This window comes from Labeo rohita, chromosome 19 (genome assembly GCF_022985175.1).
Source record: "Labeo rohita strain BAU-BD-2019 chromosome 19, IGBB_LRoh.1.0, whole genome shotgun sequence".
NCBI classification, from domain to species: Eukaryota; Metazoa; Chordata; class Actinopteri; order Cypriniformes; family Cyprinidae; genus Labeo; species Labeo rohita.
In genome coordinates, this window is record NC_066887.1 from 4,372,884 (window position 1) to 4,391,324 (window position 18,441).

An 18,441-nucleotide genomic window follows, 5' to 3' on the forward strand; every position below is an offset into this window, starting at 1 on the left:
CATTTCACTTTCTTTCTTTGTATTTGAGTGACGTGTAAAATTAACGTGGATAAAAAAAAAAATCCATTGTTAACCCCACGTGGATTTACACAAACTAAGAAATTCAAAAAGTGGTAATAGTTGATAGGGCGCTCAAGGTCACGCCCGTTTTGATCACGTCTCTCAAACACTGAACCAGGAAATTACGTCAACTCTCCACTTCAAGGAAAACGAAACTTCAGTGCCATTTAGCTGTACTGTGTCTGTGCATGTAGTGAAATGGCTAACGCCAGGTTTTCTCAGGACCAGTTCAGCTGTCCAGTGTGTCTGGATCTACTGAAGGATCCAGTGACTATTCCCTGTGGACACAGTTACTGTAAGAGCTGCATTACAGACCACTGGAATCAAGAAGTTCAAAAGAGAGTCTACAGCTGCCCTGAATGCAGACAGACCTTCAAGCCAAGACCTGCTTTAAATAAAAGCACCATGCTGGCTGAAGTACTGGAGCAACTTAAAAAGAGTAAACTCCAAACTGATGTTCCTGCTGGACCTGGAGATGTGGAGTGTGATGTGTGTACTGTGAGAAAACACAAAGCTGTCAAGTCCTGTCTGGTGTGTCTGAACTCTTTCTGCCAAAATCACCTTGAACAACATGAGAATCTTTTCAAAGGAAAGAGACACGATCTAATAGACGCCACTGGACGACTTCAGGAGATGATCTGCTGTAAACATGAAAAACTGCTGGACATTTACTGCTGCACTGACAAGCAGTGTATATGCATGGCCTGTATGGTGGATGAACACAAAAATCATGAGACTGTATCAGCTGCAGCAGAGAGGACAGAGAAACAGGTACAGACGAGCAGCTTTTCCACTGTCGGGCCAGAAGCTCCGCAGCGCTTCGCTAAAACAAGTCCTTTACAGGCCAGGGTTGGGGTCAATTCAGGAATGAACTCAACAATTCCAATTCAAAGAAGGAAATGGAATTGGAATTGGAATTCAACAACAATTACAGGAAACAGAGTTGGAATTGAATTGGAATTACAGGAAGTGGAATTCAATTCAGGGAAATTCCACTGAATTCCGTTTATTGCTGTTTCTGAGCATTTATTTGTGATTGCATTTAGAGACATACATTTGAACTTTATTTATGATGCTTTACAAATACCAAGTAGTGTGTGAAATAGAGTTGATCAAATGCAAGTAAATAAAAATGAGAACTGTACATTATGAATTAATAATTGAATGACAGTGGTGATAAGTTTCTGGATGTACTATACATTCAATATATGATTACCACATGAGTCATGTTCATTCATGTATTTCATTCACTTTTTATTGCATTGAATTATCATCATTTCCTGAAATTTGGCGTCGCTAAGACTGCATCTCTCAGGCCTAAATATCTCAAGTGGAATTTAGTGGAATTTATTTGATTTCAATTCTGTTTCCTGACATTCCAATTACAATTACAATTCCATTCCAGGAAGTGAATTGGAATTTACCATTCATTCTCAATTCAATTCATGAATGGCCCCAACCCTGTTACAGGCAACGTCACACAACCCCATAATTACACTAATAAAGAGAAGTTAGCAGAAAACTAATAAGAAATAAATCGAGATCACAAAACGAACATGATAAAAGCAGACGTTTGCATTTTTGTTCACATTTTTGAGGGGGGATTCGGGGGGGTTGGCATGACAAAAAAAGACAAATCATCCCCTCTGTCAAACCACCATCCCTCCTTACCATCCCCTTTTAGACTAAAATGCTGTCTGTTCTGTAAAACCTATCTGTAAATTAAATGATAAAATTCTCTAGCCTATAATAATCTGTGAACTAAATAACGGTGATTGGCCAGAGCTCGGTAATAAGGAGCTGCGCGCTTGCCTCACGCATGTTGTCCTCATTTTTAGCGCAACATATTTCAATCGCAACTTCTTTAAAAAGAAGACAACATAATAAGGTATGGTATTTCAATGACTGGAGTTTAAAGACATTCCCCTGATATTATAAGGCTATTGTGCTTTACTATGTGTAACTGTGAGGACGAGGGACGATGAGAGAGAGAGAGAGAGAGGAGTGATGCGGTTCATTCAGAAATGATCACCTGTTCTAATTCACGCATGCTGACATTATCAAGTATGTCAGTGACTTGGCAAAAACAAACAAAAACACGTCGTGAGAGTCCAAAAGCATTCATTGCATGATGACGCCTTTTAGAATGCAATTATAATGCAAATAATTAAAGTAAAAATATTCCTGTGACAGTTTTTTTTAATCTTTATATGATATAGTTAATATCACACAAGAATCAGCACGTGTGAAAGATCGCCATTGTTAAAGTAATTTTATATAGCAGTTCAACAGACAAGAGAGAAGTTAATTGAGTAATTTACATTTTAGACACATTTTGTCTTTTTTCCTGTTTTTTTGTAAATTAAATAGTTCCAAACAAAGCCGGAGCAGAGCTATTGCGCGGATATATGCTGAATTATTTTTTTTTGAACGAATCGAGTGAGCCAGTTATTCAAAGATCCATTCGCAAAGAATTTCCCAACTGAATCAGTCATTTTAAAAGAATCGTTTCATTGAAGGATTCAATTAATCAATAATCATGAAACAGACACTTGCCGCCACCTACTGGCGGTTTTATTTATCATATGTGACCCTGGATCACAAAACCAGTCATAAGTGTCAACTTTTTGAAATTGAGCTTTATACATCATCTGAAAGCTGAATGAATAAGCTTTCCATCGATGTATGGTTTGTTAGGATAAAACAATATTTGGCCAAGATACAACTATTTCAGTAAATGGAATCTGAGGGTGGAAAAAAATCAAAATATTGAGAAAATCTCCTTTGAAGTTTTCCAAATTAAGTTCTTTGCAATGCATATTACTAATCAAAAATTAAGTTTTGATATATTTACTGTAGGAAATTTACTAAATATCTTCATGGAACATGATCTTTACTTAATTTCCTATTTTTATTGGCATAAAAGAAAAATCTATCATTTTGATCCATACAATGTATTTTTGGCTATTGCTACAAATATACCCCAGCGACTTAAGACTGGTTTTGTGGTCCAGAGTCACATATATTTATTTATCCATTACAAGCCTAAACCAGCAGAACAACACACTCAGCAAAATATAAATTATTGTTATTGACAAAAATCCCCCCCAAAATATTATATAATTTTTGACAATAGCACACGTCCCTAAATAAGGGGCATCATTTAGGTAATTTGGCACACAGATTGTGTGCATGCAAGTGTTGGTTTAACCAAATGACCAAATGTCTCCACACACATACAAAAGGTAAAACTTTTAACATTTCAGGCCCAACAAGGAAAATGGCTCATAAACCATAGTTCATAGTTCAGAAAGTGAGTTTTAAGCTAAAATTATTTGAAAAGTTTTTAATGCTGGTTTTATAGCTGTAAACTATATGAAATAATCTGTGGCGCTGATGCTTCAGACGTGGGGGAAACTCCACCTTTGTCCATAGCCACTCCTCAAGCCCAAGCTGGCCTGTTTTGGCCCAAGGTTTTTGTTGGGCCAAAAACCACTGGCTGTTGGCCCCGAGTAAGCCCCAACGAGGCACGATTAACTAGGTAGCACATACGCTTTTGGCCTGATAGGGGAAACGTCGCTACTGAGAGACATTGGTAAGATTGTCCAGTTCTCTGAAATGAAAACAAATAGGCAGGAGTCACTCACAAACATTTGGTTACTTTCAGTTTGACTCATTTTATTTCTGTGATTTACTGTAATTTGATTTGTCCTACAGAAAAACTTGGTTGAGAGACAAAGAGAATTCCAGCAGCAAATCAGGGAGCGAGAGAAGAAAATTCAGGAGCTAAAAGAGGCTGTGGAGGCTCACAAGGTGAGTTTTAAGCAGAAGCAGCAGCATGGTTTAGTTAAGACTCTTCTTCAGTTGGTTCTTGAGGGTGATTTTCAGTCCCACTGAAGCACAGCAGTAAGAACTGATTGTAATGTGTGTCCTACAGCGCTCTGCACAGACAGCAGTGGAGGACAGTGAGATGATCTTTACTGAACTCATCAGCTCCATTGAGAGAAGACGCTCTGAGGTCACACAGATCATCAGAGATCGAGAAAAGACTGTAGTGAGTCAAGCTGAAGGACTTATGAAGCGGCTAAAGCAGGAAATTGATCAACTAAAGAGGAGAGATGCTGAATTACAACAGCTTTCACAGACACATAACCACACCCATTTCCTTCAGGTAATACCATGGTCTTTAGTCTTTTCATTACTGAGAGCTTTTGCAGATTTTATTGACACTTGAGCAGTATTTACTCTCTATGAAATACTTCTGTCTTAAATTTATTCTCTGGTTGTTTGTGTCTGTGCAGTGTTTCCCATATCTCCCTGTTCCTCCTGGATCTCCAGATGTTCCCAGCATTACTGACAGCTCTTTGGATGTAGTAGGAAAATCAGTCTCTCAACTGAGACAGAAATTAGAGGATTTCTGCAAAGAGGAGATTGAAAAACTCTCTGGAAGAGGTAAAGTACTGGAGACTCATTAGTATTCTCTATCTGGTTCTTTTACACTGAAAATATATGTCATGTGTGTGTTGTTTTCCACAGTGACTTGCATCCAGATCATTCCCACTCCAGAATATGTGAGCAGGAAAGACTTCCTACAGTGTAAGTTACTAAGAAAATAGTTTTAGACTCACAATGTAACGTCAGGGAGCTGAGCTTACGTTAGTAACTGGTGCATTCCCTTTTGAACAGTGTCCCCCATTGCGTTAACACGCTTTTGGGGAACGCATCCAATAGTGCCGTGCTGTAAGAGAGTGCAGAACGAAGCTGCTCATGCGAGCTAACAATTGGCACGTTTCCATTACAGATTTGCGCAAAACTTTGGCGATATTATATAAATGGCGATAAAAAAAAGTATTGCGAAATGACAATGTTTCCATTAACCGATGTTATGCCACTAAAACGTAATTTGTTCCTCTCACGATAAGTCTAGACTTGAGAGCGGCTATGTATGAAGTGTTTATTGGAGTTTATAGTACATTGAAGAACGATCATATGACTTTTATGTATACATATGTCTTGTAGAAAAGTTAGCACGTAGGACAAATCGCAAGAGGATGGATCCTCGTTCCATGCTGCACACCAGTCAAGAGAAAATAGACCATTTAAGGGTGTAGAGACGTCTCGTAAGACGGGGTCCTGTCCTACAAAATGGTATTAGTTACACTTGTGGGGAGCGGTAAAAACTCCCGCCGAGAGGCCAAACATGAAGGCTTCACAGCTCTGGCAGTGGATGCCAAATCATGCTCTTCACTAGCGCAAGGAAGTCCTTCTTCAGTGGTATCAGCCAGGTGGCTGCCAATAGCAGTTAAATCTTCTCGTGGAACCATTTCTGGTTCCTCCAGAGTTGGGCCACCAGGTGGACCGAACATCTGATTTCCCTGACCCATCTGATGACCTGAGGAAGCAGGGCAATTGGGTGGAAGGCATACAGGTGAGCGCTAGGCTAATCATGGGCCAGAGCATCTCGCTGCTTCGAGAAATAAATTGGGCAGTGAAAGTTGTCTTCTGAGGTGAAGAGGTCCACCTCTGCCTTCCTGAAGACAGACCAGGGACCTCATATATCAACGCTGCGTACGCACAAAAACTTTGCTTACGGCAGTTTTCACACTCACGGTCGGATTTACTGTGAAATTAACGTGAGAATGTGCGTTCCTCCACGCCAACTTCATGTCTGTCGTACGTACATTTCTTATGTTTTTTGTCCGTTGGCGACTCTTAGAGGCAATGAAGTGAAGCTGCAAGTATTAATTTGTAATTGATAAAATAGGCTAATTGACTTACTACTGTCACACAAGCCTTATGGGAATGTTCTCAATTATAAAGTTAGTACATATAAAAGCATGTGCAAATTTATACAACCCTTCGTCTATGGCAATGACAGCGTTGGCCTTATTAGAGGACATTGCCAATGGCAGAATCCGAAAGAGAACGAGTTTTTTAGGGACCAAAGTGATTTTCTGGACCACGATGATAATACGATACAGTTGACCAGCCAAACATTAAAGCGCAATTTGCAGCGATAGTCGGTTTTCCTAATGTAATCGGAGCGATCGACTGCACACACATTGTTATAAAAGCGCCATCTGAAGAAGAATTTGCATATTTGAATCGTTAACATTTCCTTAATAAATGTGCAAATAATATGTGATGCACAAATGCACCTAACAAATATTGTGGCAAGGTGGCCTGGCTGAAAAACATGATTCATACATCCTTACAAACAGCATGGTTGGGATGATCTCCAAGTTGGCAGGGTGCGCGATGGGTGGCTTCTTGGTGAGTGACACATTTAAAGTTATCGTTCTATCTAAAAGATTTGTATTTATTTATTTATTTATTTATTTATTTGTGCGTGTAATTATTGAACTTCACATCAGGAGATTGCGGTTATGCACTGAAGACGTGGCTGTTAACTCCCCCTCACCAACCCACAAACTAACCGAGAACGCAGATACAATGATGCCCATTCTCGCACTCGATCAGTTGTAGAGCAGGCAATTGGGCAGCTGAAATGTCGGTGGCGCTGCCTTGATAGGACCGGGAGATGCTGCTATAAGGTGTGTCGCACCGTGCTGGCCTGTGGTGTGCTGCACAGTGTCACGCACAGGCACGGCATACCACTCGGTGAAGGTGGTGGCACCGGTGCCAGATGACCCCAACCCAGAACCAGTGTATGTGCAGCCCAACCAACAAGCCATTCAGGCCCGTCAATGTGTGATTGCGGCAATACAGGTAAAACATAAATGGTAATCAGCGACAAAGTTTATTTTTTGACCAGTTCCTTTAATGAGTGGCTTATGTCTCTGAATGACACTTTGTCAGTGCGCAGCAGTTCTCCGCTTAACTTCCACCTTTATATCTATATATCTATATCTATATATTTTTTAAGTTCATTTTCGGTGCGAGTTTCAGATCCCACTGCGTTGACGGCGTCCGCCAAACTCTCATTTCATTTTGTTTTGTCCATATTACTTATGGCCAAAGTTCCAAATAAAATATTCTTTCTAGTTTCTACCTCGGATAGTAGCACCTCCAGTTCACTTTCGGTAAAGTTTCGCTTCTTGCTTTTGGCAAAAGTGGACTCATTACCATATTAAAATATATTGATTTGGGGGAGGAGACCGGTTGGGGTTTTGTGCTCCTGCATGTGCGCTCAATTTCATGTTAATTGGGATGTACAAAGACAATATGCGTGGGATCCTGTGTACGCAGTGTTTCATGCATCTGATTTTTTTGTGCATACGCAGAATTACAGCTTTGTCCATACGCTATGTTTTAGTATGAATACAGCGCAAGTCTTTGTACACGAGGCCCCAGATCCTTTAAACCATTTGGGGGGTGTCGTCTCCATTCCCCCGGAGCTACAATGCCCCTGGACAGCATGTCTGCTCCCTGGTTCAACCTGCCCGGCACATGAACTGCTCTCAGCAAGAGGAGTTTGTACTGTGCCCATAAGATAATTTGTAAAGAGAGCGTGACCTGAGACCTTGTTGATTTATGACCACCATCATGTTACCCTTTAAGGCTGGCAGGAAGTTTTTAGGGCTAGAAAACCACCATCATCTTAAGGCTGTTGATGTGTAAGCATTGCTCACGGTTTGTCCAGGAGACGAATGCCAGTCTGCTTTTACTGAGCTCCCCAACTTGAGTTGAAGCTGTCTGTCATGACTACCTTCCTTCTGGAGGTCAGTCCCAATGGGACGCCTGACTTAAACAGGTGAGAGGTTTTCCGAGGGGCTACGGCTCTTACACAGCAGTGTCATAAATGTCATATTTGCACAAGGATCCATTTCAAAGTCTGCATCTTGAATGGTTGTCTCATGAGTGGATGGCAAGTGGTCTGAGTTTTTTCGGGTGGCAGTTCGCCACATGGGGGTGGGGAACTGACATTCGTGGTAATGGGGATAGGAGAAATGCTCTTTTGAGTATGTGGGTCCGCTATCATTGTGGTAAGTTGTTTGGGCATGCACTGAATGGAGATGAGCCCAACTTGAATTGAGCTTCCAACTCTCGGTGTTGAGCTGAGGTATGGAGAGCGAGACTTCTTTGAGGGAGTTCCGGCCTTGGTGAGAACTGACCTTCTGCTCTTCCGCTCTTTCAGATCAGGGTCTGAGGCTCAGGGCCCGACTTCCGAGACTCAGGATCCAACATCACTCTGGGGCAGGGGACTTGACGTCTGGGAAACAGGTATAGTTTGGCCGTTCAGGGGAGCTGTTGGAGCCCAGGCTCATACTTCGTCTGGGGTTGAGGTGGCACTGGCTTGGCAGGCTGCTGGGTGGGTGGAGCCTTCTGACGAATTTAAACAGCCGTCGCATTGGAGCGTTTTGGTAGGAAGTGTTGCACTGTCTGTGAGGACTTGTGTGACACTGTAAACCATCCACGGCAGGGCCAAACAGTCCCTTGGGAGAGACCAGTGAGTCCAGGTGACCTTGTCAGTGTCCCTGATCTCTGTCATAGTAAGCCAAAGATGACATTCCAGCACCACCAAGTTGGCCATGCCTTGCTGATTGCCTGCGCTGTGGCCCTTGTAATGCGCAGAGCTAAGTCTGTTGCTATGCGCAGCTCTCTGAAGGCATCCAAGCTCTGGCCAGACTCTCATCCATAGAATGGAGAAGTTTGGCCTGGAACACTTGTAGCACCACCATCATTAGAGGCGCTGACCCAGCCTTGCCAGCCACGAAATAAGCCCTGTTTGTCAGAGCTGAGGTAGTCCTGCAGGTCCTAGTGAGTTCAAGTCCTGTGAGTTCCTTGTGAACTGCCTGAAAGAATAGGGTGGGCCACTGGCGGGAGTATTGTTGATGGCTCCACTCATCGAGAAGGCCAAGGGTGGGCTCTTCTGGAGCCAACAAAGTCAGACTGAGATCCTCCACAGCCTTAGTCAGAGCACGGATCAGCTCACTGTCCACACTGAGCCGTGTTACTTGAGCCGAAGGAAGGGTGTCATGGTCTTCGACAGAACATGCCCACTCTTCTGCATACGAGGCTGTTAATGACAAGAAGTCATCCGTGGCAACTTCCTACTCAGATCGGCCGAAGGAAATCAAGCTGCTTGCGCTGATCAATAGAGTTGGGGTACTCGGACTTGTACTCGGACTCAAGTCCGGTCTCGAGTACAATTTTTAGGCGACTCGGACTTGTCACGGACTCGGATGCATTTTTACTCGGACTTGACTTGGACTCAAGCCTTTCAGACTCGGAAAATATCCCGAGTCCGTCGAGTCCAGAGACAGTTGACGGAAATGTCACTGACTCGATGCATTATCACGAAAGTCTTGTCCAGTAGGCTACTTGAAAGCTGACGGGTTAATGTGCACACTAGAGATGTGCGGATGAGCTCAAACGTCACCCGAATCCGCAGCTTCAAATAAATTATCCGCCCGCCACCCACCCGCACCTATACCGCACCCGACCCGCACCCGATCGTCATTTACGATTATTCTAATTCTTAGTTTTGCATGATGATATGATGAATGGATGGTTCATTTTTAACAGCAGATTGATCCAGCTGATCTGCACATCGCTGCACACTTATATAAGCTAAAATACTCGTGCTTTTAAGCCAAAGCCACGCTAAAAAGAATAACGTTAACTGACATCTGGACGTGACTCTCCGCAATCTCTGATGAAATCAATTGGGTGTTTGAACGTCTACTGGATCCTTGAACAAAAGATTACAGGGGTTCACCCAGTTTAAGACATTTCAGATCATAAAAATCTAATTCTTTTAATTTTTAAGGTATTGTTTTCGTTATAATGTACTGATTCAAATTAGTAATCAATAATAATTGTTAATTTTACTACTCGGCAAATCTGATGCTGGCGCGGACTGAGCGGGCGCGGGCGCATCAGGCGCAATCATCAAACATATTTCAAAGGAAGCCGGCGCCACATTTCCTTTACCGTCTTTACTATGTGTTTTGAGCGAATATTTGCATTTATTCCCATACGACTGAATTAGAAATGGTGGCCTGTCATGATTTTGGCTAATGCAGGACACTGAATGATGCGCATCAGAGGGGATTTAGAAGTGGGTATACGCAAAGCCGACGGATTAAAAAATGGGTATCTGCACTACACCACTAAATATTACCCTACTCAACAGCATTAACACAGGCGTAACTCCCTTCAGACTTGATCTGGAATGTCTTTTTTTCTGTCACAACTTCTCGAACAGGTGAACACACAGACACACACACAAATATGAAATCGTTTGCCTGAAAAAAGTATTTAGAACAGGTTCATATTTTAGAAAATGTAGTTAATATTTGCCTCATTATTGATTCATCTCATCCACCCGCGACCCACCCGCAAATAAACAGAATGCATTTTTTTTATTACCCGACCCACGGATATAACCGCCATCCGCGCATCACTAGTGCGCGCACACTCAAAGCGCGATCACAGAACGCGCCTCTCAGTCAGTGTGCGAATACAGAGTTCTCTTTCGCTTTTAATAGGGTCTGTTATTGTTACACAGATGCTCGTCTTAGAGACTATTCATGTAAATGAAGTCGTTTTTGTCTTAAGTAAACCTGAACAGCTGGGAGAAACACTGATGCGTCAAAATATTTGATCTGTGCGTCAGATCTTAAAGCGACAGCAGTGTAAACCTGCAGCAGCCGACCACGTCAAACGATAATCAAACAACAAAAGAAAAAGTCACTGTTCTTGACTGAATCACTTATTAACTGTAATACAGTGAAGATTTTGCAGTGTTTTATTTTAACATTTATTACTTCATGAAATGTCTGTAGTCTATTTCTGTAATAGCCTTTACATAGATCTACATAAAAAAAAAAAAACTTACAAAAAAACCTACAATTCTATTTTAAAAAAAGATTCTATTTAAAAAATATATTATTTCATTTGCATTTTTGATTAATATATGCATTAATACTTTTGCTTGTAAGTAATACCTGGAGTGTTTACTTGCCTTGAGCTTGAGAATGTTTTACTTACATTAGTTGATTAGTTTTTTTCTTTATTGAAATTATTATTATTTAAACATGGTGGCAGTTTCTAGCTTGAAAGAAAAATTATTTTTCTAACATCTTTGCAACAACAGTTTTTATGGGTCCAAAACCACCTTGGGTGTGCATGATTTTCTAATAATTAAATGGCCCATCATCAATTATTCCTTATATAATGTAATTTATTGTAATTAATGTAACTATGAATGCATTCAAAAATAAAACAGGTGTGAGTTTGCTGTGACTTATGGAAAGTATAGGTAGGGCTTTATACACAGTGTATACTATTGTAGAGACTAGGTTTATCCCTCACAGCATCATTTTTATTCAAGAAAAAAAAAAAGTCATATACAACCCAAAACACACACAGCCACAATCCGAAATAAAAGAGGTGCTGCAAGAGGCTACATGTTTTCTGCTCTTAAGGTCCCATTCACCAAGATACCTACTCCTTTACCCCCACCCTTGAATTTCTACATTTACTATATCAGTGAATAAAGTCAAGTCCCGCCCTATAATTTTTCACATTCTAAAACCTGTTTCACTCTAAAATATGTCACATTACGTAGATCAGCCAAAACTTCTGTTGCATGACTTTAAGTTTGCTAAGCAGAGCATGGACACTAATTATGAGACGTTGTGAAATCAAAAATCAAAATGGCAAGATCCACTAGAGGTTTGCTTTTCTTACATTTCAACTGACATTGCATTTTTCTAGTTGTAAAGGTTAAAAACAGGGGTGCCCAAACTCAGTCCTGGTCCTTGGTTTAGCTCCAACTTGCCTCAACACACCTGCCAGGGGGTTTCTAGTATGCCTAGTAAAAGCTTGATTAGCTGGTTCAGGTGTGTTTAATTGGGGCTGGAGCTAAAATCTGTAGGACACCTCCCTCCAGGACCGAGTTTGGGCACCCCTGGGTTAAAACAATGTTAAGTTACTGACAAACAGTAGTGTTTCCTTGGACTCGGACGGACTCGACTCGGACTCGGCCCTTTGGGACTCGGACTTGAGTCCGACTCGGCCCATTTTGGACTCGGACTCATCTCGGACTTGGCTGGTAAAAGTTTCGGACTCGACTCGGACTCGACTTAGGTGGACTCGAACCCAACACTACTGATCAATGTAAAGAACACGTGCGAGTCGAGGCTTTGCCAGTAGAGTGAAGCACCTGGGACTTGTGCCGGTGTGGTTTCACTCGAGCCTTGTGTCTGAACCCTGATGCTCCACTGTTTTTCCTTCTATGGGGGAGGGGGGAAACAGGAAAGCAGGCCATGAGCACCATCTTCATGGAAGAAAGTAATCCGTGAGCGAAGAAGGGCGAGACTCATGTTCTAGCAGCTGAGAACAATTTGTCTGAGTAAGCACAGCCTCTGCATGGGTGCTGCCCAGACAGGCGACACACTCACAATGCCCATTTGCATCGTGCAGGGGTTCCCTGTACAAGCTACACTCACAGACATTTGCAACAACGTTGCAATGAAAATTTGCTCAGGAAATGCTCTTTTTTTTAAGTGCCGGATGGCCGCATGGGAAGGATTCAGTCTTCTTCTGCTGCCAGAGCTTGTTCTCATGTAAACAAATCAGGCTTCAGTACCAGAGTAAACAGGAGTTTCTCCAAAAGCGTATTAACGAAAGGGAAAGACCGTTTGAAAGGGAACCACTGACTGACATTATTCACATTAAATAAATCCCACACAAAATTAGCGAAAGTGGTTACCAAAATACTCCTTTTAACATTCAATACACTTTAACTGGAAAATGGAAATAAATGGAAAAAACTCAAATGTTGCAGTTTCAACACCCACATTATTTTATCTACATGAAAACTAACAGATGTGTTTGAATTATTCGAAATTTCAGTGCAGATGATGTTTTGTCTCCATCAGATTTCTTTGAGTTCACTCTGGATCGAAACACAGCGCATCAACGCCTCTATTTGTCTGAGGGGAACAGAGAGGCAGCTTACACTACTATACTCCAGAAGTATAGTAATCATCCAGACAGATTTAGTTATTGGTGGCAGGTGTTGTGTAGAGAGAGTGTACGTGGACGCTGCTACTGGGAGGTTGAATGGAGTGGGATTGGAAATGTTGATGTGTGTATATCAGTGTCATATAAGAGCATTAACAGGAAGGGGTGGGGTTATAAGTGCAAATTTGGAAGTAATGATCAGTCCTGGTGTTTAATCTGCTCTCCTTCCAGTTACACATTCTGTCAAAATAACCAGCAGACTAAACTCTCTGTAGTGTCCAGCTCCCGTAAAATAGGAGTGTATGTGGATTACAATATTGGAATTCTGTCCTTCTACAGCATCTCTGACACAATGTCAATGAACCTCATCCACAGAGTCCAGACCACATTCACTCAGCCTCTCTGTCCTGGGTTTTGGATTAATTTATCATATTTTAATAGATTATTTGGATTATCTGAATACCCAACGGTGAAACTGTGTGACAAAATATAGGTTGTCCATCTGATCTGATACTGAATTGCCTGAAATAGTCAGTGGGATTTGACAGAAATTCTGCTTCATAGTAACAATACACACTCTTTAATGTAACAGATTTGATTAAATGAAGAAAAGACGAGAGCAAACATTTTCAGTAGGGCTCTACCATTCAGAGTGTACATGCACACACATTCAAGTTAGATGTACTGTAAATATTTCATGCTTTTCATGTTTATTACATTTCACATATTATGTAAGTTCTTTTACATTAGTTTTGTTCCTTTAGTATATAGGTGTTACGAATCTGGTCGGTGAGCTGCGGACCGCTCACCACCAGATGTCGCTCTCCCTCTGTTTACACACTCTGACTGTTGCACTACACCCCGGACTCCATTCCCCATCAGCCATTGCACTACACCCCCGTCCAATCAGAGACAGTATAAAAGCCCCGATCTTTCTGTCACTCACCGCCGAGTATTGTACTGTGTTTATCTGGTCATACGAAGCGTTTCTCTGTGTTCATCCCGTGTCGTGTCTTTCTGTTATTCTGGCTCCTCGTCTGGTTTTTCTCGACCCCCCGCCTGTTTATCGACTACTCTCTGCCTAGCCCTTATACACCTGTCTGCTCCTGTCTGACCACGCCTGCCTTGACCATGTCTCTGTCCAAATCCTTCAATAAAAGCGTGCAAATGGATCCGCTTGTCTCTCGTCTCACTCCCAACGTTACAGAATACTCGGCCACAACAGGATCCAGCAGCTTTTCCCTCGGACATTCAGGTATGGACTTTGGACTATTGTGTGTGGGCGCGTCGCTTACTGTGGGGGTCGCGAAGGAGGAACGCGACAACTCGGTAATGGCGGCCGCGCACCCCGCTCATATAATGACGGCCGCGCCGGAGCGCGACGCCACAGATCCGCTGGCCGCTTGGCTCACTCGGGGAAATGCGGCCACGCTGGAGCGCGCCCGAGCCATGACGACGGCAATGGATCGCATTGCTCAAATGGCGGCGAACGTAATGGATAGCATCGCTCTAATGGCGGCGACAGCTGTGCCCGTTCACAAAATGGCGGCCGCGTCGGAGCGCGTCCACACAATGGCGGCAACGGCGGAGCCCGTTCACAAGATGGCGGCGATCACAGAGCTCCGTCACGTCACAGCTGCCATACAAGAGCCGTTTAAAGGTACAGTTACATTCCCTGAGTCAAGTCAAGTTGCAACTGTGTTTCCTGAGTCAAGCCATGTTGTTCCTGAGTCAAGCCATGTTGTTCCTGAGTCAAGCCATGTTGTTTCTGAGTCAAGCCATGTTGTTTCTGAGTCAAGCCATGTTGTTTCTGAGTCAAGCCATGTTGTTTCTGAGTCAAGCCATGTTGTTCCTGTGTCAAACCAAGCTGGAGCTGTGTCAAACCAAGCTGGAGCTGTGTCAAACCAAGCTGGAGCTGTGTCAAACCAAGCTGGAGCTGTGTCAAACCAAGCTGGAGCTGTGTCAAACCAAGCTGGAGCTGTGTTTCCTGTCTCAAGCCAAGTTACAGAGCCACCGCACAAGATGGCCGCCACGCCAGAGCCACCGCACAAGATGGCCGCCTCGCCAGAGCCACCGCACAAGATGGCCGCCACGTCAGAGCCGGCTAAAGCCCCGTCAGCCAAGCCACAGCCTGCTCAGGCCATCTCAGTCAAGCCACAGCCTGGTCACGTCATGTTTTCTGCTCCTGAGTCGGCACCCATCATGGCCGGTCTTCCCGAAGCGGTTTCAGAGTCAAGTCACGCCCCGCCTGACGGCCCAAACTCAAGTCACACCCCGCCTGACGGCCCAGACTCAAGTCACGCCCCGTCTGGTCCCAAGTCTGCTCCAGAGGTCCCGTCTGGTCCCAAGTCTGCTCCAGAGCTCCCGTCAGTTGGAGAAGCCGCGCCAATGCCTCCTGAGGTGTCAGCCGTGGCTGTGGATCCTCCCTTGGAGGTGGCGCCCCCCTACAAACTCTCTGCTTCTTCCCTCATTCTGTCTGCCTCCTCTGTCACTGTTCTCCCCAGGTCCCAGTCTATTATGCGGGTTCCTGCTCAGCCCTGGTGGGCCCTGGCGCCTCCTGTTCCGCCCTGGAGGGCCTCGGCGCCTCCTGTTCCGCCCTGGAGGGCCTCGGCGCCTCCTGTTCCGCCCTGGAGGGCCTCGGCGCCTCCTGCTCTGCCTCCGGTTCCGTCCTGGAAGGTCCCGGTGTCTCCTGCTCTGCCTCCGGCTCCGCCCTGGAGGGCTCCTGCGCCTCCTGCTCTGCCTCCGGCTCCGCCCTGGAGGGCTCCTGCGCCTCCTGCTCTGCCCTGGAGGGCTCCGGTGCCTCCTGTTCCGCCTCCGGCGGCGCCCTGAGGGCCCCTGTGTCTCCTGCACCGCCTCCGGCTCCACCCTGGTGGGCTCCTGCTCTGTCGGTCCTGCCCCAGTCACCTGGTCCTCTGCACGGACCTGGCCCTCCAGCCCTTGCCCTGTCTCACCCCCGCCCCACCGCTCCGCTGGAATATGGTTCGTTTGTAGCGTCTGGAAGCCGCTCTTTGGGAGGGGGCTATGTTACGAATCTGGTCGGTGAGCTGCGGACCGCTCACCACCAGATGTCGCTCTCCCTCTGTTTACACACTCTGACTGTTGCACTACACCCCGGACTCCATTCCCCATCAGCCATTGCACTACACCCCCGTCCAATCAGAGACAGTATAAAAGCCCCGATCTTTCTGTCACTCACCGCCGAGTATTGTACTGTGTTTATCTGGTCATACGAAGCGTTTCTCTGTGTTCATCCCGTGTCGTGTCTTTCTGTTATTCTGGCTCCTCGTCTGGTTTGTCTCGACCCCCCGCCTGTTTATCGACTACTCTCTGCCTAGCCCTTATACACCTGTCTGCTCCTGTCTGACCACGCCTGCCTTGACCATGTCTCTGTCCAAATCCTTCAATAAAAGCGTGCAAATGGATCCGCTTGTCTCTCGTCTCACTCCCAACGTTACAATAGGCAAGGCAAGTTTATTTAAATAGCACATTTCATACACCATGGTAATTTTTAATTTTAATTAGAACAGTTAAGAATAAAAAATGAGGATACATAAAATACAGTGCAATCATTCGGACATAGCACAGTGCTCATTCAGTAAATGCATAGCTAAACATGTATTTTGAGTCTGGATTTAAATGTGGCTGCTCTTTTAGCACATCTGATCTCTTCTGGAAGCTGATTCCAACTGCGGGTGGCATAATAGCTAAAACGGACTCCCCTTGTGTTGAGTGACTCCTTGGTATTTCTGACTTGATCCTAATGATCAAAGTGGTCTGTTTATATTCAGTGAGCATATCTGCAATGTATTGAAGTCCTAGGCCACTGAGTGATTTATAAACAAGTAATAGTACTTTAAAATCAATCCTAAATGTAACTGAAAGCCGGTGTAAGAACCAGCTGTCTAATCATCTTTTTTGGGAAGGCCAGTGAGGAGTCTATTACAATTGTCAACCGTGGTGATAAAGGCATGAATGAGTTTCTCCAAGCCTTGACTGGAAACAAAAAATCGAATTCTTGCGATGTTTTTGAGATGATAATAAGCTGATTTAGTTTTTGCTTTGACATGACCACTGAAATTAAGGTCTGACTCCAGAGTCACACAGATTCTTGACTTGATTCTTGATTTTTAGATGTTTGACGCTTAGAGTCAAGGTATGCATGCACCTTGAGAACTTCATCTTTGTTAGTCTCTCAACAGTAAGTGTTGTTCAAGTTGCTTTTTAAGGTATGAGAAGAAGGTCTGTCTAGCTCAGGGGTGTCAAACTCCGGTCCTGGAGGGCCGCAGCCCTACAGAGTTTAGATGCAACCCTAAACACACCTGATCCAACAAATCAAGTCCTTCAGGCTTAATTGAAAACTGCATAGTATGTGTGTTGGAGCAAGGTTGGAACAAAACTCTGCAGGGCTGCGGCCCTCCATGAGTTTGATACCCCTGGTCTAGATGACCTAGTTGAAAGCATGAAGTTTTCAGACAAGTTGTAGTGAGTTGCAAGTTTCGTCTACCGCCACATGCACTTAGCTTCCTCAAGGTGCTTTTTGTCTGCCAGTCTTCTTCCTGACTTTTACAGGAACAAAGTCTTCAATAACATTCATAACTTTTGAGTTAAAGGAACCAAGCAGAAGAGTCTGGTGATATAAAAATATAGCCTTCATAAACAGCACACTATTGTTTTCATTAAAGGGGAAAAGTCCTTATCCAAAACAAAGACTTAGATATAATGTACTCACCCCCTTGTCAGAAAAATGCAGAACTATTTTCCTCAAAAAACATAATTTCTTTACGACTGAAGAAAGAAAGACATGAACATCTTGAATGACAAGGGGGTGAGTACATTATATGTGAATCTTTGTTTTGGAAGTGGACTTCTTTAATGCATCTCATACTGACGACACAGATCTAGATTCAGCTTACTGATGAGTAAATCTAGAGTGTGTCCAGGATTGTGTGTGTGTCCATGCACATGCTGAAGCAGATCAAAAGTGTTTAAAACTGCTGTAATTTCTTTTGCAGTATTGATTTCTGCAAATATGAACAGGAGACTCTTGTTTTCTGGAAAGTCTTTATGCATGTTTAAATTACTGTAATAAAAGTTGTTCTACATATGGATCCTGGTCATTCTGCTTTATTTTGACTTATACAGTAACTATGAAAACATCATATAAAAATGCTAAAATTGAACACTCTATTCCACAGTGCAGTGGGGCTTATTTGGCTGCCAAAAAAAATGAATAACAACTTGGCTGACAAATCATAATATTTGTATTTTTTACAAATACAAAAGTTATAGTAATTCATAAACAGTATCTGTATGTAGCTGACTATGTATTGCAGCACTTCTCAAACCTGTTCTGAGGACACTTATTAAACCTCAGAATTTCTGTTCAGTAGTGCCTATGTATGACACAATTAAATGTTGGTGCTTCTAATTAAGTGATAAAACAAA

At 43.5% G+C, this 18,441-nt stretch overlaps 1 protein-coding gene across 3 annotated transcripts; it reads left to right on the forward strand.

Moving 5' to 3' along the window:
• The first annotated feature begins 210 nt into the window (after window positions 1-210).
• Window positions 211-18,076, forward strand: LOC127182374 (tripartite motif-containing protein 16-like). 3 transcript variants are annotated; one of them, XR_007829893.1, is made up of 7 exons: window positions 211-831; window positions 3,778-3,906; window positions 3,998-4,231; window positions 4,362-4,512; window positions 4,597-4,656; window positions 12,912-13,767; window positions 16,457-18,076. XR_007829893.1 is itself a non-coding variant. In XM_051137664.1 (6 exons), exons 1-6 carry the CDS (start codon window positions 259-261, stop codon window positions 13,487-13,489), a joined length of 1,725 nt encoding a protein of 574 aa, XP_050993621.1. In that variant the 5' UTR covers window positions 211-258; the 3' UTR covers window positions 13,490-14,168. The 3 variants fall into 3 exon arrangements, 2 of the variants coding, with proteins under 2 accessions (XP_050993621.1, XP_050993622.1); XM_051137664.1 differs by lacking the exon at window positions 16,457-18,076 and having other exon boundaries at window positions 12,912-14,168; XM_051137665.1 differs by lacking the exon at window positions 16,457-18,076 and having other exon boundaries at window positions 3,778-3,873; window positions 12,912-14,168.
• The last annotated feature ends 365 nt before the right edge of the window (window positions 18,077-18,441 follow it).

Coding starts and splice junctions, on each gene's coding strand:
- LOC127182374 (XM_051137664.1), top strand. CDS start 259: ATGGCTAACGCCAGGTTTTCTCAGGACCAGTTCAGCTGTCCAGTGTGT. Junction 4,513..4,596: donor TGAAAAACTCTCTGGAAGAG/GTAAAGTACTGG, acceptor TGTTTTCCACAG/TGACTTGCATCCAGATCATT. Junction 4,657..12,911: donor CAGGAAAGACTTCCTACAGT/GTAAGTTACTAA, acceptor TGTCTCCATCAG/ATTTCTTTGAGTTCACTCTG.